The sequence below is a fragment of the Melozone crissalis genome, unplaced genomic scaffold (genome assembly GCF_028551555.1).
Source record: "Melozone crissalis strain CALT ecotype California unplaced genomic scaffold, PUWL_Pcris_2 ptg000002l_1, whole genome shotgun sequence".
Classification (NCBI taxonomy): Eukaryota; Metazoa; Chordata; class Aves; order Passeriformes; family Passerellidae; genus Melozone; species Melozone crissalis.
In genome coordinates, this window is record NW_026535780.1 from 20,396,399 (window position 1) to 20,424,334 (window position 27,936).

Genomic DNA, 27,936 nt, shown 5'->3' on the forward strand with positions numbered 1-27,936 from the left:
CCTCACTCACTCTCCTCCCAGTGTTCTGCTCATCAAGTCAGCACAGGAGTCTCTGAAGTTAGCCACTTCCTGGTGTTCCAGTCAGGAAACAAAATTTGAAAATGTCTTTTAGCCAGAGTATCAAAAGCAAAATTGAACACTTCTTTGAAGTGTTATTTACTTATGGTAGCAATCTCATTTTAAAAAGCAAACCAAGTAACACCTGAGTTTTAAACAGCATTATTTCATGCTGAATTTATCCATGAAAGGAACCACTTTGTATTGAAGGGTCACAGAACTAAATTCAATAGTAAAAAAACCCAAAAACAGTAATATACACACACTTCTTTTTTCAAGTTTAAATTTACATAGCTTTCATACACCAATGTAACCAACCCTTTATTTCCTCCTAGTTTGAAAATTTCCAATGTGACATGCTGTATATTTTAAACTTTGAAGAACCAGTACTGAATATTTACATATTTATTCCATGCTTGATACTTTACTTTTCATTTCAAATTCCCTGACAGAAATCAAATTATTTATATCCCTGCTAGTTTTGAAAACAGTAAAATTCTAAAAAAATAACCACCTTAAACACATGGTATAAAGGAGTGAGTCAGCTTTAAAAATATTTATGCAGTGCTCCTTAAAAAAATAGCATTAATAACAGTAATGCCTGTGAAAGCTCCACCCATTTTAGTCATTATTAGTAAAATTACATCTCCCTCGTATTTTACCATTCAGAAAATTGTTTAGCTTCCAATCCAAATCTGTCCATGTTATTTTAAACAAGGTTAAACCCTTTAAGAACCGATATTGCTCCCCATAGGTGCACCCAGTCAGTTCATGGGCCTTCCCCACTTTCACTGGTTATTCAATCACCTCCCAGGCAGTGGGACAGTCTCAGAGTCTCCATGCAGGAAAAATACAGCTAATAGGGGCCTTCTGTGTATCAAATGAAAAACCTACTTAATTTAGTCAGGCAGTATAGAGGTAAAAAAATGTCAATTTAACATAATACCATACTTTAGAAACACTTGAAATACAATAGGGGCAGTATTTAAGTAGAGTAAGACCCCTCTTTAGCACTTCTGTAGTGTCAACAGACCAAGCATAAGTGAAAATCGAACTAAGTCTTACAGTGGAGCTCATTTGCAAATATTGCATGTGGCCTTTAGGCTACCCCACCCTGCCCAAAAATGCAATGGCTACTGAAAATCTGTTAATTCTATGAAACCCACGGAGCCCAAAGGAATGCAAACACATCAAACCTTACTTCACTGAATTCAATAAGAAAATTAATTCAGAATTTAATCGAGTAGTGATATTTCTTTATGAATTCCTACTCCTCCTTCTTCTCTTTGCACTGTATCTCAGTCTAATCACAGGAGCAAAACTCCAGTTCTTTATAGACTACATGTTGGCTCAGGTTACACACCTGTGTCTCTGCTCTCTTCTCAACTATGTTAGGCAGAGGAGAGGGAGGGAACAAATTAACTCCAGGTACTCTAAGGGTATGAGTATTTGCTTTTTAACTGAAAGTATATGCTGCTTTCCTGTCAAATAACTCCTGTGCTCCTAATGCATGAGCTGGAGTTGTAAAGTAAATGATGGAATGTTGACTTATTCTTCCTGAAGTTAGTGACAGACTTTATTCAAATTTTACCTGGTGTGGGACTTAGAAGTTTCTAATCTCGTTTCCCAAGATGTACAACAAAACCTACATAAATTACATTGACATTTGTATACTTTAACAGATTAATTATTTTCAGTTATTCTTCCTTCTATCACTGGCTACTGCACCTCCTGGCAGACACACCTCATTGATTAATAAACCAGACTGGCTAATAAAGTAACAAAGGAAAAGAGGACTAATGGCTCTAAACCTGAGAGAAAAAAAAACCAAAATTGCCTTACATACATATTTTTTAATTTTCTTGCAGTAATAAATCACACACAAAACACTTGCACCTTTCTTTTGGCACAACGAATATTTAAGAAGTTCTTCAAGTCTTAACTGAAAGAGGTGCTTTACTGAGTATAGTCTACTGAAATCCACAAAAAAACTGAAACATTCTTTCAAAAGGAACAAAAAATTTACAATTGTACACAAAAAGTCTTGAATTTTATTGAAATTTCAATTCTTGTATCAAACAAAAGCTTTTTCTTCGGACAAAAATATTCTCTTGGTGTCCTCCAGATACCAGAAACTGAATTGGTCCATTAGTGACGCTGCTTTCTTTGTCATCTTCACAGAAGTCCACAAGGTTGAGCCATTCCACCACTGGGTCTTACTCTATCGTGTGAAGGAACGTACATGACGGCCTCTTCCACTGCCTCCACTAACAAATTTCCCTCTTGAGCCACCACTGCTACTACTATTAGCACTTGTCCAGGACGGTCCAATTCCTCCTCGGCCTCTGGACGCACGATCGCGAGGACTCGGTCGGTAGCCTTAAAGCAAAGAAAAGTATACTCAGTTGGAAAAAAAAAAAAAAAAAAAGCCCTAGGCGGAGTAGCTGCTGCCAAAGCGTAAGAAACAAAACCAGGATGAGATACAAACAGCGTCTGTTTCCTCCTTTTAATTTTCACTTTTCTTTTAGGCAAGCATTGCTGCTTTAATTGCGCTATGATTACCATGGAGGTACGAAGAGAATCGAATGACAAAAGTCTGAGTGCAAAATTAAGATTCTGCGATCAAACGTTCAATTCAGCAAGTTTTATGGGTTACAGGGCAGCTCGTACGAAAGCGCGCGTTTGACATGGTCTCACTGACAACTGTTCATATATGCTTAAAACATCTGCTGAATTTCAAGGTGTCTGCAGCATCCTTGCATGGTTTCATTTGTAAAGCAAAAATGAAATTCAAGGAATTCTCTATAGTTCGATGCCCATATGAATACCATGTACCTGCTGAACTTAATGGTCTCAGTGGTGGCAGTGGACCCCTGTTAAAATTGCTTTGACCACCTCTACTGTCATTGTAGGTTCCCCTGGGCGTACTCTGTGCACTCCAACTTGAGCCTCGAGCACCTTCACGACGACTGTAATTTCCTGGATAGGGAGAGAAAAACCAACACACTGTTGAGCAAACATCACTGGGTTTGGGGTTTTTTTTCCCATTCCAATCTTCACAATACTCAGGGTGGTAACATAATATTTATACAATTCAAATAGATAAAGATACTCTGTATCAACATACCTGCAGTATTCCAACTTGAAGTCTACAAGTTATTCTGCACAGAATGAGGGAACAGATCTATTTATCAGGCATAGACTCACGTGGAAAAGAATTCACGTTACCTAGCATATCAAGACAAACTCTTATACTTTCAGATTTTGTGGTGAAATAAATTCTAGTCTTTATAACTTTATGAATAGAAGTATCTTCTGTTTCTACTTTGCAAGGACTTGCCCTAATTATGGGATGGAAGGAAAAGGAATACAATCTTGACTGTGTATCAAAGAAATTTAACACTCTGTAGGTTACCACCTCCAGGTTCACTGAAGATTGCATCGTATTCCTGTCAGGATCTTCCATCCTTTTATTCCAAACCCTCATTTTAACCCAAATATGTACTGTGGTGCTTGATCTCAGTAACTACATGTCACAAAAGGCAGGGAAGCACTCCAAGAGTTGCTGAAACAGCTGACTCCTTTTGTAAAAGAGAGGCAGAAAGGCAGCATGGGACTTCACAGTCTTGTTTCACTTGAAAGGCATTTGTGATCAACAGGCTGTGGAGCAGTTGTTTAATGGCCTCTCTTAAATTAGCTATCTACAGCTTTGGAGGTTCTCACCTTTAAGAGAACCTTTCCTGGTGCTAAACAACCCATTGCAACAACACTGCTTCAGGAAGATCTCACACCAGGGATGATAAACTGCTAGGAAATTGGGTTAGTATTACTGAAGCAATTTTAGCATGCATCTACTCCAGTTCTAATACAGGAACCAACACACCTTTTGAAGCAGGTGGTGTAAAGAACCTGTTCTGACTGTGAAAAGCTCCTCGTCCTCCACGGTTCCCTGAGAATCCACCACGCGAAGAAATCTTCTGTGACACTTTTGGTGGCCTTTTGGCTGGTGGTATCCCATCTGGAGCAACCACTTCTTTGCTCTCTGCAGCCACAAAATCATCCACATGCATGGAGGGTGGCCTGCTTGTGTTCTGTTTCCTCTGACGGAAGATATCGTGTGGTCGAATTCCTTGTCCAAATCCTCCCCTTCCTCTTCCTCTGGGTGGTGGCACAACATGAGCTCTCTTTGCAGGCTCTATGTACTCAGACTTCCCACTGTCGTGACAAACCATGATTTAGTTAATGTAACACTGTACTACTGATGGTCAGGCATTCTCCATACTGGAGATGCAATTTGAAAGGTATCTGACATTTTGATAACATACAAATCAATGCTGAAGATGCTGTTAACTCATTAAGTTCATTTTACCTTGAGGTTATGAAGGTCTCATGCTTGTGCTTGCCAAGCTTGAACCCTTTTGTGGTTTTTGTGCGTCCAGGAGATGATGGTTCTGACAAAAATGACCTCTCCAATTCAGCCTGCAAGTCAAAGTCACTGCAGCCCTTCTCTGACAGTTCAATTAAGTCAACTTTTACCTTCAAAGAGAGAATTTAATCAAAACATCATTACTAGCACCTCAAAAAAAACCAAAAAAACGAGTAACAAAACAAAAAATGCAGCAGAGCTGCAGGAAAAATATCTTGACAGATTTCAACACAAAAGGAGTGAAGGGCATAGCTTTCAAATATGAACACCTACCTTGCCACTTAATGACCCACAGTTGAAAATTCTCTTGCTTAAGATAGAGCTCTATAAATTTATTAATGTCACTCTTATACAGTTTTGGTTTTGCTAAGGAAATTAAAACACAACTATCTTTGCATGTAAATTAAAAAAGTAAAACTAAAAAGGAATTAATGCAATGAAGTCAACAGAAACTGTTTCTCACACAAGAAATTAAGACACTGCCAATTCCTTAGTTCTAAAAAACTCAGAATGTTACTGTATTTTTCATTATTAGCATTAAAGTTTATAATCCAGAAGTTTCAAAAACTGTGAAAAGCTTTTGTGCAGGTAGTTTCATTTACTACTGCCATGTTTTCCCCTTCTGTTACCTCAGAGCAAATATTTAAATTAAAAAGTGAACCTATGAGGCTCTTGCGGATATTATTGCAATGACAGAAGACAAGCAAGGAAAAGAAACTAAATGACATTATTTTCTTCCTTTAATACAAACTGATGAAAAGCCTCAAGAGCAGTGCAAAAGCAGTTTGAGACTGACACAGCAACTGTTCCCCTAGGGTACTGCAAAAGATCCCAATTTTGTAGCAGCTTCCAAGTCAATCTGAAAGCATTTGATAACCCCTTTAACAAATGTGAACTTCTCTATCTGGGTCAAGTTAGAAAGGTGAGCTCAGGAAAACAATCCATTTGGCCACATGAATTTCTGATGCTACTAGTTCAGATTAACCCTCGTTTTTAAAACCACTTCAGATACACTAATGAAGCCTTTTACCATATCTAGGTCAGTGTCTATTTCTTCAGCCTGAAAGGGTGAGAACCACATGGACTTCAGCTGGTCATCCATCACATCTGCCAACACGTACGTAGTCCTACAACAGAACAAGGCCAAAGGCCTCCTTGGTTATGAGCCACAACCACCTGCAAGCATACACAGCACCACAGGACCAGGGGTGAACACTGCTGCCCTACTCTTGATACTCACATGACATTAAATACATTGGGACTCGTGGGTAGTCATGACAACAGTGCTCTTTAGATCCTGTTTTTAATATACTTAATTTACGTATGCATAAAATACTCAATTTTCACAAATAAATCACTGCTGACACACTCAACCATTTTACCTGTTGTTAAACAAGTTCTGAAGAGAGTCTGGTGCAGAAAGAGTAGGCTCAACATCTTGGTCACTCAGTGGACAAGAATCACCTGCTGACTCCAACATCTGCCTTACTCCAACAATGTTGTCCAGTAAGGATTCAAGGCCATCATCTTCCTTAGAACGATCCTATGTCAACACAGAACAAATCAGAATTTTCTCCCCTCTGCACAGAAGGAATAATGTTTTGCTTATTTATTAAAAAAGGTGGAGTTACTATACAACAGTCTACCCAGCCACAAATAGTGAAATAAGACACCTGAGTACACAAACAAGAGCAGAATGCTCCTAGGTGTGGTACTAAACATACTATGCACTACATGCACATTCTAGGTTCCATTCCCAACTGATGCACTATCTTTTATAACAGTCCCAAGGAATAAAACACTGGCCCAGGTTTTATTTAAGAAGCTCTCTATTAAAGCATTCCAATGTCCTGTGTCTGCTGTTCCTCATTCAGAACAACTTTGGCTTTTTAATCTCTTAGTTAATAGATGCAGGCAGCCAGGGAAGGGACAGGAGAGAATAAAGCACTTGAAAGGCATTTGTGATCAACAACATGATCAACAGCTGTGGAGCAGCTGTTTCATGGACTCTCTTAAATTAGCTATCTACTGCATGGCTGCTATCAGGTACACAGAATCACTTTGAATATCAGAGTTAAGTTTGCAATTATAATCACAGAAAAGTTGGATGCATTGAATTCTGCGTGTCCTCTAGTCCAGTCCACACCATCACTGCTTGAAGCAGGACTATCATCAAAGCCAGGTCAGGTCAGCCATAACTTTATCCAGTCATGTCTAAAAAAAAAGTTCCAGTGACACAGAGCCCAGAGCCCCACTGACCTGTTCAGTGCTTCACTCTCCTCTCTCAGTGGGTAACTTTTTGTTTCCTAATGTCAACCTGAACCTCTGAAGCCACAATCCGGGGGCATTGCCCCATGATTTATCATCTGGAATTACCAAAAGAAGTTTGATTCCACCATCTTTGTTAATATTTTCCCAAACAGCTGTGGCAAACTGTGAAATAGTTCCTGAGCCCTCTTCACCAGATTAAACAAGCCCAGCTTCTTCCTCCTCTCTATCTAGCACATGTTCTGTAGGTCCGTGAGCACCTTGGTGGAACCCTCTCCAGTTTTCCCAGGTCTCTCCAGAACTGGTGAGAGGGCAAAGCTGGTCACAGGTGAACACAACACTCACATGAGAGGTCAGCAGCATCCCATGGTGGGACACAACAAGGCCCCTGGCTGTGCTGACCATGCTCCTTCCAGGATGGCTCAGAACACACTCACTTACCTGTTTCTAGTGACCCCTCACTGTTGGCCCACCTGTAACCTATCAACCAACACAACCACCCGGCCCTTGTCAGCCCAGCCTGCAACAAGGCACAGGACTATCCTGCTTTCACTGCAGATATTTGCATTTTTCCTAATGAACCACACAAACTTTCTGCTAAATCAATCCTAAAGCATTTACTGATATCTCTCTGGATTGAGGTTTTGTTGTATGTCAGATTAGTCACTCCCCCCATCCTACTGGCACCCACAAACTCACTGAAAAGGTATCCATTGTTCAGGCCTCAGATGAAAACATCCAGCAATATCCAGCCCCCAGTATTAATTCCACTTACCAGTCACCAGTAACACTGAGCCACTGCTAAGCTGGGGTTCCTGCTGTGTATTGCATTAACAATCTGCTTCACCACTACCCTACACCCTTTGCTTGTAGGTATGTGCTGCCTTCCATGACACCATCAACTGCCTGGCTAATAGGATGTGCTAACAGAAAACTGCAATATCAACTTGATTATTTGAACTCTTTTACCATAACATGTTTCTCTAGATCAAGAAGCAGGCTTTCTGGGGTTTCTTCTTTGTTCTGTAGTAGATGTTTTAACTCTGCAGTGGTAAGACCCAGCGTTCTGCCTGAATGGGATCCATCTGTTTCCATAAGGCTTCCATCATCTCCACAACATCCCTAAAATATTTGACAGTTAGGGAGTGAGTACTCATAAATGTTCAGTACTTCTGGACTGCAAACCCCTTTGAATTCTAACATACATTAGAGCAAATCTAGCAAAATGAGTTCTCTTGATTTAAAAATATATGATGTAAATTATTTTAAAAAAGTACACTTCAACAAGCAAGTTTATGTACTGCATCAAGATGAATGCAACCCTTTCCTGTACTAGATGAGGTCTGTATCACAGATTCTATAGTTTTTTCTATACTACACATCAGTACAGCAGCTCTCTAACAGGATGCTGTGAATCTAAAAGTGGGACACCAGAGCACACTATTCACTTAGGAAATCAGTGTGAACAGATATGCCTTTCTTCCTCCTGAAAACCCCTCTTACTGACTAAACATACATCCCTGCCCAGCTTTCACACATTTCATTAGAAACTAAAGATGGCACTAACATTACTGATGGAAAACCCCCACCCAGCAATCTGCAGAATCAACTGCTTTCTGAAATGATTGTTCCTGAGCATGTCTCACACTGCAGATTTCAGAAAATGCAGCTGAGTTCAAGCATTCAATACATATTTGCTTACCAGAGTATCAGAGTTCAGAATCTGTCGCATAAAATCCAAAAATGAAGAGGCCAGTTCACCTGTGTCTTTGCTGAAACTAGTTATCACTCGCTTCAATACAGTGTACAGAGCACTGCTGTGCTTTCTTAGAGAGCTGGTGTTAAAACAAAAAGAGAGCAAATACTTTATTAGTACATACACTGTGACCGTTCCACCATAACTGGTTAGAAGAAAATGGGATATATGCAAAATAAACCTGGCAAATTTTACAATTATCAAGTTCAGCCTTGATTACAAAGCTGGAGCTTCATTATTTTCTCCACACTAGACTCCTGTTTTCACCAGTACTGTCTGGTGAGAATATCTGCAGATATTTCAGAGTGCACATATACAGCTATATATACTACCTCCAAAACATTCAAGACATCACAATTTCATCTTTGGCAGAAAAGGGACTGAAGTACAGAAATATGTGCTTGCACAAGGACCTTATGTATGAAGCAGGATCATGCTTGCAGCTACAATTTCACTCCATCCCCTGATGCCTAACTGCAGAAAACAAACTGCAAAGGCAACATGAACAGAAATAGCAAGGCTGTGCACTGAAGCTGACAGCTGGACACACGGGATCCAGCATCTCTAAGATGCGAGAACAGCATCTGTAACTTGCTAATTTTTAACCGGTGGTTTTATGGTTTCTTGCATCCACAACTTGTAAAGTGTTTTGAACCACCTTATATTGACAAGGCTCCTTTTTCTCTCTGCAAACCTCACCTTTTTGCCTCTGCACTCCAACTTCAGCAAACAGAAACAGGTCCAAATCCAGGATAAAGAATCAAGCAGCAAAACAACGTGAGTAAACAAAAATAGTTTGGAAAAAAAAACCTAATTGCTAAAGCCTTAATTGTCTGGAGATCAGAACACTCGGGGAAGTGCAAACTGAATTCCCTAAAAAGAGAGGAATTACAGACAGTTCTCCAGTGTTCCAGATGAGAGCTCTTTGAGTGTCTCAAAAGGGAAAGAACAAGAACACTACATCTCATTCTAATCCTCCAGCCTTGAAGTGGGGAAACAGAGTGTACAAACCTGTTTCAAATGCTTTGTCTCCTTCTTGAAACTAAGTGCTTTCGTATGCATACTGCAGAAATTATTCAGAATGTGAAGAAGGCCAAAATACTGAGTAAAACACGGAAGCCCCAATGACAAACAAAAGCTTAGATGCCTTATCCTCAACATTTTCTACTAAACATGTAAAAAATTATTCCACGCTACAGTTTGTAAATAATTTTAAGTTGTCAGTGATACCATAAAATACCATACCTCTTCAAGTGGTAGAAGCCATAGTCATGCTCTGTAAGGAACATCATTGTTCGGATGCATGTCAGCAGACAGCTGTAACTGCTCTCAGAATTCGTTAATGTTTCCATCAGAGAGTCACAAATTAAGGGCATCAGCTCTTTGCTTGGTAAGGAGTTGGAAAGCTGCTCTAATTCAGACACAGAGCCTTCTGATGAACTTGGTAAAATAAGTGCAATATCCTAAAAGAATTATTATTATACATATAGTAAAAATGCATTCTATATGCCTGCAGTAAATATACACCCTACATACATGAAGTCAGAAGCACTGGATTCTTTCACTATCCCTCTATCATCTTATTCCAGTATTTCAGTTATTACTGACCAACAAAATACTAATCTAGAATATCTTTTTTGTTCAGTCCTGTTAAGGTTACAAACCATTATTTATTTCTGAAACATAAAAGCTTCAAATTCTGAAATATTGTAGCAGAGCTAAAATTAAATAGTCAATATTCCAATAGTCACTGGATAACATACAGTTTCCTGCCTAGGTAGTCAATGTGTCCCTCAATCTCAGAACACTGGTCAAAGAGGCTGAAGTTCCTTGGCTGGTTCAGCTGGAAAAGAGAATGCTGAGGGGTGACCCCACAGCAATCTACAAGTGCCTTAAGGGAGCAGGAGAGGGGCAGCTGCTCTCCTCCCTCTGCTGACCAGCCACAGGACACAGGGAAATGGAATGAGGCTGCATCAAGGGACATTCAGGTTGGACATCAGGAAAAGATTCTTCACTGGGAGGCTGGTCAGTCACTGGAACAGGGTCCTCAGGGAAGTGATTAGGCACCAAGCCTGTCAGAGTTCAGAGAGCATCTGGATGACACTCTTAGTCATGGTTTAGTTTTAGATATTCCTGTGAAGGGTGGGGAATTAGACTTGATGATCCTTATGGGTCCCCTTCAATTCAAGATATGCTTTGATTCTAAGGTTCTGTGAAAACTAAGAGGCTGCAGACACCACCTATGAAGTTTAGAACCTTCCGTCACTTCCGTATTTTACATAAAATAAAATAAGATTGATTTTCCCAACAAGTTTGTATGGACAGAGATATCTTGTTTATATGCAAATGCTGATTATCTCCACTGACCAACAACATCCACATGTCTTTTGTGTAACTGAGGAAGCACTGGATCAAATAAATACATGCACTAGTGAGACAAATGATGGCATGCAAATCTGTGCATTAATGAGACACATTAATGAGAAACTACAGGGCCAATCTATGAATCAACTTTCAACGAGCATTTCTTACCTTGCTCTACCAACTTCTGTTTTTTTTTAATGGAGGAGTTCTACAGTACCAGCATAGCATACATATCTTTATATTTGGAATACATTTCCAAGAGGTTTCAGTTAGATCACTAAGAGATACATGTTTATTTAACTAGGTAAGAAGTGAACAGTGACAACTCAAGTTTTGTGAGTGGCCCACAAGGAGAAATGGTATCCCTCTCTCAGTTGATGGGACAGGAAATCTTTGTGCCATTCAGTTTCTGGTCTCTAATGAGCTGCCAGAACAGTGCACATAATGCAGAAGACATGTCATAAACTGGAAAGTATTTACATTCAAGAACAAGAAGGCAGCACATCTGCCAAAGTAGCCTAAACCATGCACACTTTTTGTGTTTTAACAATATTATTTTTTTTTATTTTTGGAAAAAGAGGGGTACTTAAGAAAGAACCTCATTTAATTTTTCTCCTACAATAATCAATATACATTATGCATTAAATATAGCCAATACCTGATCACAGAGGGACTGCAAAAGGGAAGTTACATATTCAGAACACTGCTGATGAGTGACATTGTCCCCAGCTGATCGCATCAAAGCCAAGAGCTCCTGGAAAACCTCTCCATACTTTTCATCTCCTTTAGTAGTTCCATTGATAAGATGCAGAATAGCCAATTTACAAGCTTTATGTGAAGCCAAGGCATCCAATAAAGCAAGCAGTCGAGTGGTCTGTCCAGTGTACTGTTTCTCTTTGTCTTCTGTATTGCTGAAAGGGTATCAGTGCACTGTGAAAAAGCTGGTTTAAAGTGATCTAAGAAACTATAAAAACAACCATCACAGGAGTCATATAATTCTGTATTTTAGAAAAAATTCACCTAGTTTGCATACTTAAACTTACAGTTCCATTTACTTTTTAAAAATCGCTCAACTTTCACTAAAGAACTTCTGGTCACATCATTTATTAATCTACTGTGCATTTAATATACTGTAGGGTATCTAATTGCATAAGAGAAATATGCTGTTATGTAAACAGTATCTAAGGGGATAATTATGTTCTAAAGAAAGAGCACTCAGTTTCAAAACCCTCTGAACCTGTATCATTCAACTTCCACTAGTTTACAAACATCTATAAACATATGTAATCCCAGTACAGCAAACTTTACTGGCCTGCTCTTCTTATTTATGTCATACAGGTCCTTACAAGCCCTTTATAGGAAAGATGAGGCTTTGCAAAGCCAACCTGAAGAAAATCTTCCTGAAATACTTACCATAAACATGCAACATGAAACTGTCTACATCAAAACCTAGAGGTATGAGCTGGTTCTCTGGCAACCTTAAGCATTATCAGGACACAACAGCATATAGCACTGGAATAAGAATTTGTTCAGCCCATAATGCATAATATTTCCAAAAGTATTTTCCTCCTGCTAAATCTACTGTGCAGAAGCAAGGTGAATATAACAGTTCATCAACAAAATCTTTGCAAGAGAAAACAAAAATACCTTTGCAGGTCTTCTACAATTAGATCCAACACTGTCCTCATGATGAGCAGAGCAGTAGGTGAAGCCAAGTCACAGAGCTGAACACAGATCCTCCTCAACATGTGCTGAATGGGCTGGCAGGACGAGCTGGAGAAAGAGCGAACGATCTCCTGGATCAGCTTGGCCTGCACGTGGAGGTGCATGCTCCACAGCTTCCTGGTGTTGAGTGCCACTGCAATATCATGGGCTTCAATCACCTGCACAACAGAAGGGCACCAGGGTTCTTCCTGTCAATTTTTATGATAAAATCTGAATTCTATCACAATGTATAAACAAAGTATGACTACTGTCTTCATTAAAAATCTGCCATTTTCATTGTCACCAGATGACAGTGCATGAGCCAGCAAATTAGGTATTCTTTCAGGATCATGGATTGCCACACTCTTTCTATGCTTACTTAATAAAGATAACAAATTCAAGATCCATGACAAAAGAAAGAAGAGCCTTAATATACCAAGTTCAGCATTCAGAGTTAAATTAAAAGCTTCAGAGACAGTCATTTAAGTAACAGAACAGGAGTCTAGATAATCTCACAAGTGACAAAAGAACAACATATGACTGCTAACTTAGGAAAAATGCTCCAAATAATACCAATTTTGTTTCTGCTGAAAAAGACTTATCTACAAAGAGTCTGTGCAAGCCCAAAATGCTTTACTGCAACTTTAATTCATCCTTTCACACATCTGTTCTTTCCACCACTACAAAAATGGTCAAAGCGTTATATATAAATAATAAAAATTCTTTAAAAACTAAATACATCTCAGTTGTACCTGAGTAGTCTGCATGGGCAGTGGAAGAGGCAGCAACTCTGAAAGCAGTATAAGTCCAGAGAAAAAGCCTTCAGGAATTCTCAAAATTGATGAGAGAACTTCCTTCAGCATTAGAGACCAAGTATTGTTTGCCAAAGTTTCCTCAGAAATGGTAAGTTTTTCATTAACTCCTTGTGTAAAAGTCAGTAAGACATCAACAATGTCATTCTGGATTTTTTGTTCATCGCTGTCTAAGCGGCCCGAGAGCGGAATAGAGCAGAGGAGCATGTGTAAGGAAACGAGTGCTGCAGGAACACGCATGTCCTTGAATTCAAAGGAGCCTCCCCTCAGGAGCTCTGTCAGCATTGTTTTAAGCAGAGTCAGCGTACAGCGGGCCATGGAAATAGTAGTGACTCTGTGCAGCGTGGTGCCCATGTTGACATGGAGTCTCCAAGGCTGAATAAGGATGCTGTTCAGCTTCTGTAACACCCGGATGAAGGTGTCCATTCCCTCGGAAGAGAAGAGCTGAATAACTGCAAGATTCCACTTAAGGTCTTTCTGTTGACCTGTACAGAAAAGAAATAATATTTCTGTATTTCTAACTTCTCCTGGGCAATCACAGTTACACTTTAGTCAGGTTTAAGTAGAAGACTCAGAAAACTAAGATTTGTACTTTAACCTGTACAAATCCATCAGCCATACCTTCTACCATAGGTGGTGGACATGCAATATGACAGAGAACACGAAGTGCAGTGGGAAGACCAACTCCATCTGGAGTCATCAAACTGTCAATATTCTTTTAGGAGAAAAGAAAAAGAAAAAAGGAATGAGCCTGTATTACAAGGAAGGACTTCATGAGTATACTGCTTGCTGCAGTATACTCATGCTACAGAATTCAAATTCTCTATTTAGTTACTGTGTGTCACAAAATTTAAGTTTAACTATTTCACCTTTTGGTAAGCAGTCATAATTAAGGCAGAAACTAAAAAAAAGAGCAACAACATTTGCATTGTGTTTTACAGGAAGCTCAAAGATTTAAATAATTAGATCTTTGCATCATATATTTACTTTAGATTTCGTTTCAATAAATATAACAATGCAAGACCCAGCCTAGATCGTAAGCTTTAAGAGAAACATCTCTTTTGGATAACAGTATGTATTTTTAAATATGTTAGTACATATCTAAGACAAAATATCAGATTACAAAAGGTCTAAGCTTATAGAACATAAATAAAGATAACATCTACCTATATTTTACTGACCTGTTTGATATATTCAATAAGATTTGGAATACAATTTATTTCAAATCGAAGATTTTTCAAAGGTTCCAGCCACTTGCTGAGCTCTGGGGAAAAAACAAAAGACTTAAGTCAGTGAATTTATGATCATAAAACCTTTTCCAATCAAAATGTACCTAATTTACACAATAGGCACTAAAGCCAAGTGTGAAATTTGTGGGGCATTTAGCGCAGCTATAGCCAGCTGAAAAGCATCAACAAAAGCAGAACTCCAGAACAGGCAATATATATTACACACACTGACAAAATCTGGCTCAAGTCAATCTGAAGGCAATTTTCATCTCATCTGTAATCAAATAATTTTTTACAAAAGACACTAAGGGGCACTGTAAGCTAAAGAAAAGAACCAAAACACATTCCCCTTAATGGAAAGCACAGGTTATTACAAACTAAGCACAAAATTTCTATTAAGGGCCCAATTAGAGCCAACCTCTGCCCTACACTCACTCATGCTAGAAATCGTTACAGATTATCAATCTCTCTCTTAGTCTAGAACAACCTGAAAGTCCCAAATTCCTGGGATAAGACATTTAAAGATTTAAAAACCATTGCTCCTGAACATATTTATAAAAACATGAAGATCAAGTGCATATAAATTGATGACTCAGACTGATTTCATGATTTGGTTTAAGAAGCTAGATCTGCTTCTCATAGAGTGGTCTGATGATCAGGTGAGGAGCAAAAATAAGAGCATGAAGAGGAGAGATTTAAACTAAAACTTTGAAGAACTCTGATTTCTTTCAGTGTATTTAAGTTTTGGAAGAGATTATTGGTATGTGCATATGAATGGGTTAACCAGTGCAGAGCACAACTTTGGACATCAGAGTCTCAATGTTCAGGGGTCAGAATAGTCTCCAGCAGGATTTTTCTGTGTCCCAGGCCTGATCTGTAAGTCAACACAAGCTGGGAAGACACCAAGACACAGCTTGGACATCAAAAGATGGAGTAACAGGGTAACATGGACTATTCCATGTCAGCTGGCCTAGGTGGCTTGAAACAGCCCCAGGATTATTTAGTAGTAAAGACTCTGTCAGACTACATCACTGTCCTGGTTCCAGATGGGAGAGAGCTTGTTTTCCTCCTAGTTGTTGTTCAGTGCTGTGTTTTGGATTCAGCATGAGAATAACACTGATAACACACTGATGTTTTGGCTGTTGCTAACCCTAAGTCAGTGCTTACCCTAAGTCAAGGATTTCCAGTGTCTCATGCTCTGTGAATAGGAGCTGCAGAGCTGTGAAGGATTCTGGGAAGGAGCTGCACAGGAAGTTGGGAGGGAGCACAGCCAGAAGAACAGACCCAAACTGTCCAAAGGGATATTCCATACCATAGGATGTCATGTTCAGTATGACATGACTGGGAGAGTTGCCTGGCAGTGGATGATCCCTGCTTGGGGAGGGGCTGGACATTGATCAGCAGGTGGGCAATTGCACTGTGCATCACTTTTTTTCTTGGGTTTTATCTCTTCTCTCCTTTTTATTACAATTATTACTATTGTTATCATTAGTACTATTAGTATTACTTCTTCTTCAATTATTTAACTTCTTATCTCAATCCAGGAGTTTTACTTGTTTTTCCCTGATTCTCTTCCTCATCCCACTGGGGTGGGGGGCAGGGTGAGCAACAGTGGTGTGGTACTCAGTGTCCAGTGGGGGTTAAACCATAGCAATAGTAAACAAAACTAAGACTCAGCTCACTGACTAGTTAGTCCACTTCTACAGAAATTTGCTCTCCTATTATCAACACAGTCTGAATAATTTCAAATTTCCTGTAATTATCCAGAATTCATGGTAGCCATTTTACTTGAAAAAACCTAACTATAAGTATTTCCTATTTAACTCTCATGAACAGAAAAAAATTGCACATTATCTCAGTGACTCAACTAATCAGATGCAACTGCAGAAGTAATTTCATTATCCAAGCCAGACAACTGTAAAGCACCAATTATTCACATAAAAAATATTTCTTCTATACATTCAAACAATTCAGTTGATAATTACACACACTATACCTTGCAACTTGGTGTTATTTTCATCTGCTTTACAAAGCTTCAGCAGAGGTGCTGAGTGCTGTTCCAGCATTTGGACATCACTGGAAGATTGTACCACCAGCAAAACAAGGATGCAGGCGTAATTATAAGCCACTGACTTCTTAGACTTTGAGTCTCTGAAACAACAACAAGGTTTTCCTTTAGATCTCAGCTAACACAAATGGATATCTGTTAGATTTTCATTATTTGACCCCTAAAAATCTACCTACATAACTTTTACCTTCAACAAGGATTGCCCCATATAATTATCAATGAAAGAAACCCAAACAATTTCCTCCTATTTTTTGGCAAGTGAACAATTTCTGCCACATTATACACATTCATATTCATTTCAGCATCAACAAACTATGAGATCCAGTCAAGTGGCATGCAAATATTTTTATGTAACTATCTGTTTCACAAATATTTTAAAATCACTGCTACCTAAAGTAGTACAACTGCCTGTCCAGAGAAAACAATGATGGCATTTAACATCTACAAGAACTTGAAGACTGGAGAGATTCCCACTCCAGAGTAGCGTGCAGTACTCTCCATACCCAATCAAACTTTTTACTTGTTTCACAGACAACATTTTATGCTTGAATAAAAACTCCCTACCTACTGATTTTTCCACATAATCAAAAGTTTGCTCTACATATATTACAAGAACTTTGTTGATGACCTACACAGATTTGGGGTGTTAAGTACTTGAATACAAATGACAGGCCTGATTTTGTATTACATGCTTCCACTTAAAAGTTGTTTTGGCTTTAAATAAAAACAGCTTGATTTAAAGGAAATTTTAGATTTATGGAATTATTTATAAAAGATAGATACTTTTAAAATTAAAAAACTAAAGGAAATAAATAAATGCATACATTACCCTAAAGCTTCTTTGGAATAGTACTCCATTAAAGTAATAAGACTTTGGAGATTTTTTTCCAGGCTGAATACATGAGCCACAGCAGATCTTCCTACAGGGTTAAAGGTGATCAAGTAAAGGTTGTGAAGTGTTCCCAGCAGATCTGAGTGGTCAGTCTCCTCGCTGGCTGTGCACCGCTGGAAGTGGCAGAACAATTCTGAAATGCACTGTAACGTCTGCGTTGAATGCAGGAGCCACAGGGCAAAAGGATCCTCGTTGGCACCATCTGACTGCAGACCTTCCTCTTGATCTGGGTCAGAAAACTGACAAAGTGCTCTAACCAACAAGTTTGTTGCTTCATGCTCAGAAATAAAGAAAAGAAGACCCTTCTGTGACTGTGCCAGGAAACGCAATATATCTCGGATAGCCTGGAGCACACCTGGATGTGCACCTGTCACTGGAAGAGACAGTAGCAAAGTAATGCATTCCAAGAAATGGTGACTATGAAGATATCTGAAAAAAAAAAAAACAAACAAACAAAAACAAATCAAAATCAGGAAAATAATAAGCAGCGCTACAAATATTTTTCAACACTTCATATAAAACTATGTACCTCCTAGCTTCAGTACTTATTGTTCTGTGGACTACGAGAAATAATAACTAATTATGAAGCAGTACAAAATTTAAACCTTACAAAATGTAATTGCTATTATATTTACAAGAAGTAAGTCCTAAAATTCTGATCCCTATTAAAAAAACCCAAACAATACAAACCTCAATCATATCTACACACAAAACAGGACACTGTATTTTATTAAATTTACTGCATCTGAATCATCATCAATGTCAGATTCAATGTTTTAAATGTGCTAGGAAATCAATCATTACAGCATATCTAGCAGGCAATTTTTGAAGACTCTTTGCATGTAGATGCCTATATTCAGCCATGACCTACACCACTGCTACCAAAGAAATCTGTCAGCATTTACAGAAATACTTTCTAGATAGAAACTTGTTAACAGAGTAAGAACCCATGAGATGTTTTAACTGGCTCAAGGCAGGCAAGCCTCAGCTCCTCTGCCTGTGCTGTGAAAGTGAGCACAGGGACACAACTGCATGACTTTTTCATCAATCTGAGACCAGTTTGCATCTTGCCACCTCAACATCCAGACTGAGGAATTCCAGACTTATTTTATCCATACACATAGTTGTGTTCAAAGATAACAAATGGAAAACCAGATTTACAACCATTTTCAAACTGGACAGCACTAAGCATAACTGGCCAGCATCTACAAATGCAACTGAAGGGTGAGCACATTACCAGCAATAAGGAGATTAAAAAAGTAATAAGGATGTTAACTTCAGGCTAGGTGCATTCTAGGTTGATCAAAAGCCAACAAAATAACAGGCACATTAACTTATCAAACTTTTCTCAGACTTCATATCCACAATCTAGAATCTTCCAAAAAAGAATTAAGTGAAATATCCCAATATATATCACCCCTGAAATATATTTCAATCAAGCTAGAGGAAACACACTAGCAATTGAATTCACAAGTGCTGTACCTAAACAGGACAGGGTAAGGATCATCCCTTTCTGGAGGGCCCGTAATGCGTGCCATGGTTGGGAAAGATTTCACATGGGGCTGAATCATTGTATGAGGAGCAGTTTCCATCAAATGAAAGATCTCTTCAAGAAGACTAACAAGTTTTTCCATCTCTCCTTCGCTTATATTAGACGATTCCAAAAGATGATCCATATCCATAGGAGCCTCCACATCATTTTCATATTCTTGGTTGGTTCTTTCAAGTCCTGCCAAGTCCTGGTCCTGTTCTGGCTCTGTGTGATTAGGAAGAGGAGGAGTGCTCTCTGCTAAGTGATCCACCACCTTTTTAATGTCTGACAGAATCTCGTAGAAGTGACATTTCTGGAGAATTGCAGAACCAGCTGTAACAACTCGCACAGTCTGATCTAACAGTATGAGTTCCAGGAGTTTCTGATAACCACTTTTTTCATGTACATCTGTGCCACCTCTTAGAAACATCTCCATTCCCTCAGTCATACTAATGACACTATCCAAAGCTTTAAAAGCATTCAGTTTAAGGGAGGACGATACATGATCTGCAAACAACAGTTCAAACAACACATTTATCACTCCTGCCTGCAAGAGTGCTGTTATTCCTTGAGTCCCACATTCTGCCAATGAAGACACCAACTTTGTCCCAGCTTTGAGCTGTCGAACGTTCAAAGCAATGGGCTGCTTGAGAGCCACCTGAAGGTTTAAAGCCTGCAGGGTCCAGTCTACTAGCTGGGTAATATAGTCTTGCTTTGTGTCTTTCACCAGCAGGTAGCTCAATTCTTTAACTATTAAACTTGGAATTTCTTCTAATGCCGTGACCCACTTTGCACCCCTTTCCTCTTGATATAATTCCAACAGTTCAGTTAATTTAACTGAGCCTTCCACTGCCCCCGAATTTTCTTTTTCTGTGTCTTGATCCTTTATTTTAGCAACTTCATTTTCAAATACAGTCTTGTAAGGGCAGCTAAAGTATAAAAGCGGTCCAAGCTCCTTTTCAAAAGGTTCATATGTCACAGGAGGCACAGATGCCAGATCCTCAGGAGTATATTCAATATCAAAGCTTGGATACTTAAATGTTTCACGTTCTAGATCAGCAATTACATCTTCATCACTTGAAATCTGCTCATAGCCATCATCTCCTAAAAAGAGAAAGATTAAGTTACCAAATCAGTTATGAATAAACCAATTCATAACTGCAGAGAATATCTTCCAAATACAAGTAGTGATTCATTTTACACAAACATTATTAGCTAGAGAACAACCACACACTAACATACAAAAAGCCTTCTCTGTCAAGATATGAGTGAAAGCCCCACCTGACAAACATTTTTTATGTAATAATGGAGTCACTTAAAAGAATGTATAAAGCAAGAAGTTTAACTAGAATTCACATTACTACAACTATATTGTCCAATTTTCTTCCTGTGATTGCACCTATAAAAACACTCCTAGCCTGCAATTTCTGCATAGACATGGGTGGGATCTTTAAATAACACAAGAAGATGACAATTAAATATATTATACAAACAACTTCACGTGGTTTTTACTTGAGAAATAGTCTTTCACCACTTTCCTACAATTTAAAACAAAACATAACAAGATTGAATGTTCATTCTCACCTATACAACTGTATCTATTTTCCTCTATTTATAGAAAGTTTTACTATAAAGGAATAAATATTCAACAGCAAGACACTGCTCTTGAGAGATGCCAGGACCACAAATAAGGCAATGTTGCAATAACCAAGTGTCCTAGGGTGATGCTGGGTGGGGGTGCTGTGCCTGTTAAATAAACAGGTTCTTTCCACTTCTCTCTGAGGAATCCTTCCCAAACCAGCTGAGGGGAGGGGCCGTGTGGGTTTGCTTTCTGTAAGGGCCCTCTTTGAAGGTTTTCTCCCAAATTTGCCCTAAACCAGGACACTAAGGGAAAAAAATTCAGTTCCCTTGCACATACTCATGAAGGTACTGCCATCAAAATTTCATAAACCTCTATTTTTTTTTCTAAACTCTTCAACTTACCATCACCTTCTTCCTCCTCTTCGCCCTCTTCTTCATCTTCATCATCTTCCTCCTCCTCTTCTTCTTCCTCATCAGCAATACTCTCTACTGTATGACCATCATCATCATCGTCGTCATCGTCATCCTCATCCTCCTCCTCCTCAACATCCACATCATCATCATCATCCCCTTCCTCTGGCTGATCTTCCTCTACCTCTCCATCGTCCGAGTACTGGCTCTCTTGGTGAACGGACGTTCGATCAGGAGAAATGGGCTCAAAGTAATCCTCCCTATGGTCCACATCATCTTCTTTTTCCCCAACCACTAAAAACAGATACAAAGTTTCAGAAATAAGAGCACTTTCCTGAAATACAAAGCTATTAAACAGGACTGGCCCTATGAATAGGACCCATCTGGCCCCATACACTTGGCCTGACCATTCCCTCCTTGATTATTGAGGGTTCATTCAGCTCCCTGTATGTGACTTCCAGCCCAGGGTGCCTGGAGAGTAACTGCTTTTCCTCTAAAGACTGAGGCAAAGAAGTTATTAACTACCTCAGCTTTTTACACCTCCTTTGTCACCATGTTTCCACTGCATACAATAAAAGAGATTCGCCTCAGGCCTCCTTTTATTTTTTGCTAATGTATTATAGAAATATTTTATTGTCTTTAATGGTAGTATATATTTTTTAGGTTTCTGCATCACATACACTAGAGATGCAAAAAAAGCATCTTGAAAATCTTCTCGTGATTTGACTGAACACAATCACTTGGTTCAGCAAGACTATGAATACAAAGAGTTCTTGGCACCTCAAGCAATACAGAGACTGGGTAACTTGGCAGATGCTGCAGAATAATGCAGAAGAACAATGGATACCAGACTCAACAGAACACTTATATAAAACATGAGCAGACTGTTTAACGGTGTATTGGTTAACAGCCAATATTCCCAATCTACTATCTTTAAAAATGATGCAAATGAACAAACCCAAAGCCTATTTTTCTCCAAATCCCTTTCCTAAAACTGAATCAGTCCAGCAGAAGTAACAGCAGATAAGAAACTTCACACTGGGCAGGAACATAGAATTCTGCCTCTTCTAAGCAGTGATGTGCATTAAATAAAACACAGTCTCTTCTCATTGTACCTGACACTGGCATGGGTTCATCCTCATCATCATCAGGAGGAGGAGGGCCTGGAGGTGTCCTTGGTCCCCTGGGCTGTGGTCTTGGAGGACTGCCATTGAATTGGTCTTCTTTCTCTCCATCAACTATATTTATTGGGAAAATAAAAACTTGCATTTAATGAAACCTCAGGAATAAAAGCAGAAAGTTTTTGGGCTTCAGGGCTATTTTTGACAGGGGAACACAATTGCCCAGCTCTTACTTTATCTATATTCTGCGTTACATGAGACAACTTTCTAAAGTCACTTTTGATGAAGTAATTTTTGATGTAAACAAGAACTACATCAATAAACAAGCTTATTTTTTTAATATAATACTCATTTAAAACTTATATGAGTAATGCCAATTACTCTACTCATACTGTAACTCTATCAATAATATCTGAATTGCTTTAAAAAAAAGTTCACATTTTACTCAAATGGTTTTTACAGTTTACAATTGTCTTTTACTGCATATAGTATGCAAATTTTGCAGTCTTCCAGCCATACTTTGAACAATAGTTCTAATTTTAAATCTAAAACAAAAACTGAAGCAGGAATTTGACCATGGAGTCTATTCATGGCTGTTCCAAAACCAGCGCAGAGCACTCCTCTGTAATGTATTTTACACAAGTCAGATAAGCAAAGTTAACTACAACTGTGAAATTTTCTTATGACTTTAATAATATTTTAATCAGTTTTTTTTATATTCCAATCAGCTACATTACAATGAGTTCACACAAGTTAAACTGCATTTTTACCATCCAAAGTAACTAGCAATACATCAAATAAACCGCTCTCATAAAAGCACTGGATGAGACTCTACTTAAAACTATTCAATATAAATCTAGAAAAAAATATGAAACTAAAGACACAGTAAAGAAAAATGAAAGCCACTGTAATCTAAAATGTGGAAGAATTGGGGATTTGTTTTTCACATGGGATACTGTAACACTGATTTGTAAAAGAAAACAAATCTCTTTCTTCTCCCAAGACTCACCATGTTTTGGATTCCTTTTCAATCCAGGCTGTTGCTGGGGAGGTGGAGGCGGAGGGGGTGGTGGAGGAGGTGACTCTCTCTCATGAGTTATTACCCTGTCAACTGAGCCATATATTGCCAAAGTCAGACAGTTGTACCACCCTCTAAGAACCAATCCATCTGTGTTGACCTGTTGGTTTTTCAAAAAAAAAAAAAAGAAAAGGAATAAAAAAAAAAAAGAAGGGAAAAAAAAAGCACTTAAAGACAACTCCACAACTCCAAAACAGTTACTCTAGCATCATTGTATCTGTATCTGCATAAAAGCCAAAAGAAAAATTCAACATTAAAATACCTCTTTATCCCACATTTTGAAAACTGAGAACACATTAAACACATCAATCACTGCAACAAATAATCTCTGAAAGCATTAAATTCCTTGCAGTACATACATTGACTAGATGCTGGATCCACTACAGCCTATTAATGAAAAAAACCCAACAAACAAAAAATCAAAAGACAATACGAAAAACCACAAGAAAACTCTAAAGAGTATCTAAACTACAAGCAGGTTTCAGGATAAGGTTTGAAACAAAAAACACTTTATACAGTGCTAACACACCACATGAAACCATATTTACACCTAAATGACAGGGGGAAAGAGGAGGTTTAAATCGCACTGCATTACCTTTGCATTGGGCCTGAAAATAATTGAAGTGTTTTCATCATATTCAAGGCTGTTAAATGAAAGATACAAAGTCATTTTTCATTAATATAAAGCAGAAGTAAAACACAGCAATACTAATCACACAAGTCAACAATAAAACACTGAACAAATACATACAAGAAAGAAAAATCACTTCTTTCTACAGAATTCCTTGCATTAATATATATGGGCTCTGTAAATTTAAAAATAACAGAAATTTTTCTTACTTTAGCATAAACCTCTGTCCTTCCATACAGATCAGAGGAAAAGGATAAAAACACTAACTAGCAAAATCCAAAGCGAACCTGAAACTCATAGGAGATACAGGATTTTCTATTGCACATTCTCTGCACTATAAAAATTTTCAGGAAGAAAAGGTAGATAATGAAGTCACACACTAATCTTGAAGGAACTTACCTTCCCAGCCGATCAAAAACAGGGGCACTTGGCTTGCTGACGTTGTTGAAAAACAAGTCCAGTTGAAATGAATGGGGGGATGTCTCTCTAGGAACAGAATGAAAGTAGAATTAAATTAGATGAGTTCCTTATCAGAGTAAGCAGGACTACCACAAAATTGTACTGTTTAAGGAACGCCCGAAAATAATTACACGTTCAGCAAACACATAAATACATTTTACATTTTTATGTAGGAAGGTCTACTGAGATACAAAAGTTCAACAGAACAATAAGAGGAAGGTTTTCCTGAATCTGATACCTGGTGTCTGTCACTTACCCATAAGCCCTGTTGTCAGGCAAACTTGTGTGAGCTCTCACTCCTGGAGGAATGACTCGGACTTCATTGATGTAAACCACGCACGGAAATCGAACCACGTCAATATTGGTACTTTGCTGCAAAAAAGAGGAAGCAAAGTCAGGAAATGTAAAAAACAAACCACATAATGCACTTGTATTCTCTACTAACAGAACATGTAGCAATCTTAATAATAAAATTCAATTCTGTAAAATGCTAAACACTGACAAACACTGTTATACAGAAAAATAGAGTTTTTATATAATCTCAGCATTTTTCATATATTTGACACTATTTTTTCATAGAAAGTGTTACTAGTTTATTTATTTAATTTACTACCTTTATTTGCAATAATCTTTTTAACAGTAACAGGTTGTTTTTTCCAGACAGAAAGTATGCATGATGTAGTTCTAAACATTATCAAATTTCATATTTCAAATATAATATTAAAAATTATAACGATATTGTAATTCAGTACATCTGACTTACAAAAGTAAGTACAAAAATCTGTACAAAATTTCCATATGATGCTTATTTTTCCAATTTTGCAACACCTGAAAACCTTTAGCACTTATCATTTCTGTTTACCACACAGAAACAGCAAGGATAAAGAATTCTTCTACTTTCCAAAAAGATGTTTGAGCAAACTAGAAAGTTATCAAATTTACAGTGACTTCCATGTAGCAGCTATTAAATAATTAATGCTGGACGTCTTCTCTCACTAAATTCACTGCATTACATCTTATTACATTTATCCATCATTTTATCATATATATGCTCATTAAACAATACATGTAACTTCATGTTCAATTGTAAACATATAAAGACTTTTTTAAGAGAAGCTCAGAACTACAGTTCCAATTAGCAAGCTGAGTCAGCAAACTGATAGGGAAAAAACCACAAGCCACTCATCTGTCTATTAACACAACTAAAAAATGAAAAATAAAAAAATAAGTTGATCTGCAGTTGAAATTTATCTCTTTCACTACAATCAAAGCAATGAAACCAGCAGAAAACAAGTACTAAAATTTTTAGAAAGCCAGTAAGCAATGAACCAGACAAAGTGGAATTTTAAAAACAGTTTTTAAGATACGGTTTTAGGCACGTGTTGCTGTCTCCTAAAAAATCGATGCAGACATTTTTTAGCACACAACACAACAGCTTGGCCTGTGGGCTGATGTGTCAGAAGCTGGATGGTGGAACCAAAGGAATCCTGCTAGGACAGGCAGCACAGACACACGAACAGAACAGGCTGAGTGCAGCCTGCATGGACTGAGGCTGTGGGAGCTCATCTGTGCCTCTAAAAAACATCTGAGTCATGCAGGAGACTCAGATTTCTGGAGGAAGGGCTGCTCTGGGGAGCTTCATCCCCAGGAGCACCACCAAATAAAGACAAATCCCTCTTAAAATGATGCTGGATTATGTCCTGGCAGCCATGAATCACCATCAACAAAACAAGAAGTGAATTCAACCCACTTCTCCTACAAAACATTAAAAAATACCCTACATCAGAACCACTCAACAGCAGTTAAACTGCATAGCTAAGCCAAATAAATAATTTTATTCAAAACCACAGCAGTACCTTTCAAGAACTGTAAGTTCCAGTGCAACACTCATAATCCACAAGGCAGAAGCAGCAGTGTAACATAAAAAAGGCTTTCAAGAAACACATAACACACCTAAGGTTCAGGTTTGGACAATGCCACTGGTAAGAATGGAAGGGATAAAAAATTATTTTAAAATATTAAAAATGTTCAACAAGAGAACATAGGGTCCTGGAGAAGAATAAGAGTGGCTACTGTTTCTACCCACACTGGATAGCACTCCCCACCTAACACTGTTCTAAATAGTGGAATTAAAAACACATTTGGGCCTAGCTAATCTGGACAGCTAGAAGACTCCTGAAAAACTTTTCAACTGCATTTCATTGCATTTCAAAATACTCCAATTTCTTTCTTTAATGCCTATCCATGACCGCAGTCCAGTTATTGTATGAATTTGAAACGCCTTTGTCACGCCACAGTACACAATCACTTTTCCCCAAACAGTCCCGTTCCTCCTCCCTGAACGGCACATGGAGCTCAGCCGCAGACAAATCTGCTGCAAGATCAGCAGTTTGAAAGATGCTCAGGATCCCAACAGCCTCAAAGTGCAATATCTGCACGATCTACCACGGCCAAAAAAGCCTGACACACTCATTTTGTGTAAAGTGAACAAATCTAAGGGAATATCTCACAAACACACAAATATCCCTCCTCATCATCAGCTACACAAGAGCATCAAGAATCTCACAAGCGGCAGGGCACGGCCGCTTCAGAAGTCAACTTCTTCCATGAGATCGCCTCCTCGAAGCACGTTTATCCCCTTTGTTCTCCGCTCGCCTCTACTCCCCGCCACCTCCAAACCCCCGCTGCTTTCCCACCACCCTCCGCCCCTGCCAGCAGCACCTCGGGCTGCCAGGACAGCGGCTCGAGCCAGGCTTCGCGTCGGGCGAGGCGGGAAGGAGGCGGCAGCTCCCCCTTGAAGGCACCAGCCCCGGGGCTGCTCCCGCCCGACCGCCGCCGGGGCCCGCCCGAGCGGGGCTTCCGCACTCCCGGGAGGCCCCGGCGCAAGCAAGGGAGCGCCGGCAGCAGTCTCGGAGGAGGGAGAGGAGGGGAAGGGAGGTGAGAGGAGAGGCGGACCCGAACCCCGTTTTACCTCCGCGCTCTGGTGCTTGAACGTGTCCAGGAACAGCAGCTCGGTGGCGGCATCCGCCGCCATCTTGGCCGGGCCGCGGGGGACGCGCTTCCGGCGCGCGGGAGAGCGCTTCCGGGCCGCGCGGGGCGCGGAGGGCTGAGGGCGGAGCTGAGGGCGGGGCGGGGCTGAGGGCGGGGCTGGGCTGAGGGCGAGGCTGAGGGCGGGGCGGAGCGGAGCTGAGGGTGGGGCTGGGCTGAGGGCGGGGCGGGGCTGAGGGCGGGGCTGGGCTGAGGGCGGGGCGGGGCTGGGCTGGGCTGGGCTGTGGACAGGGCGGGGCTGAGGGCGGGCTGAGGGCGAGGGCCGGGCGGGTCCTGCCGCCCCCTCCGCCGTCAGGGGAGACGGAGCTTGGGTTGCTTCAGCACTCACGGAGTCATAGCATTAATTAGGCTGGAAGAACCCTCTGAGATCGTCGAGTCCAACCTTTCACCTGCTAAAACTCGGGCCGCAATCGGGGCTGGGAGCACCGGGGCGGTGTCCCCGCTCTCCACAGAGCCCGGTCCCCGCTGGGCGTCACCGCAGTCCGCGCCGAGCCTTTGCC

At 39.6% G+C, this 27,936-nt stretch overlaps 1 protein-coding gene across 1 annotated transcript; it reads right to left on the reverse strand.

The window, feature by feature from the left end:
* Positions 1-27,440, reverse strand: VIRMA (vir like m6A methyltransferase associated). Its single transcript, XM_054278268.1, has 24 exons — positions 27,360-27,440; positions 24,645-24,760; positions 24,329-24,415; positions 23,894-23,942; positions 23,230-23,398; positions 22,215-22,337; positions 21,091-21,393; positions 19,059-20,211; positions 17,514-18,005; positions 16,613-16,767; positions 14,569-14,651; positions 14,009-14,102; positions 13,328-13,872; positions 12,519-12,754; positions 11,530-11,782; positions 9,753-9,970; positions 8,454-8,586; positions 7,721-7,873; positions 5,866-6,026; positions 5,514-5,610; positions 4,427-4,593; positions 3,941-4,272; positions 2,893-3,036; positions 1-2,436 (listed from the first exon to the last, which is right to left on the reverse strand). Exons 1-24 carry the CDS (start codon positions 27,420-27,422, stop codon positions 2,279-2,281), a joined length of 5,484 nt encoding a protein of 1,827 aa, XP_054134243.1. The 5' UTR covers positions 27,423-27,440; the 3' UTR covers positions 1-2,278.
* Positions 27,441-27,936: the final 496 nt, after the last annotated feature.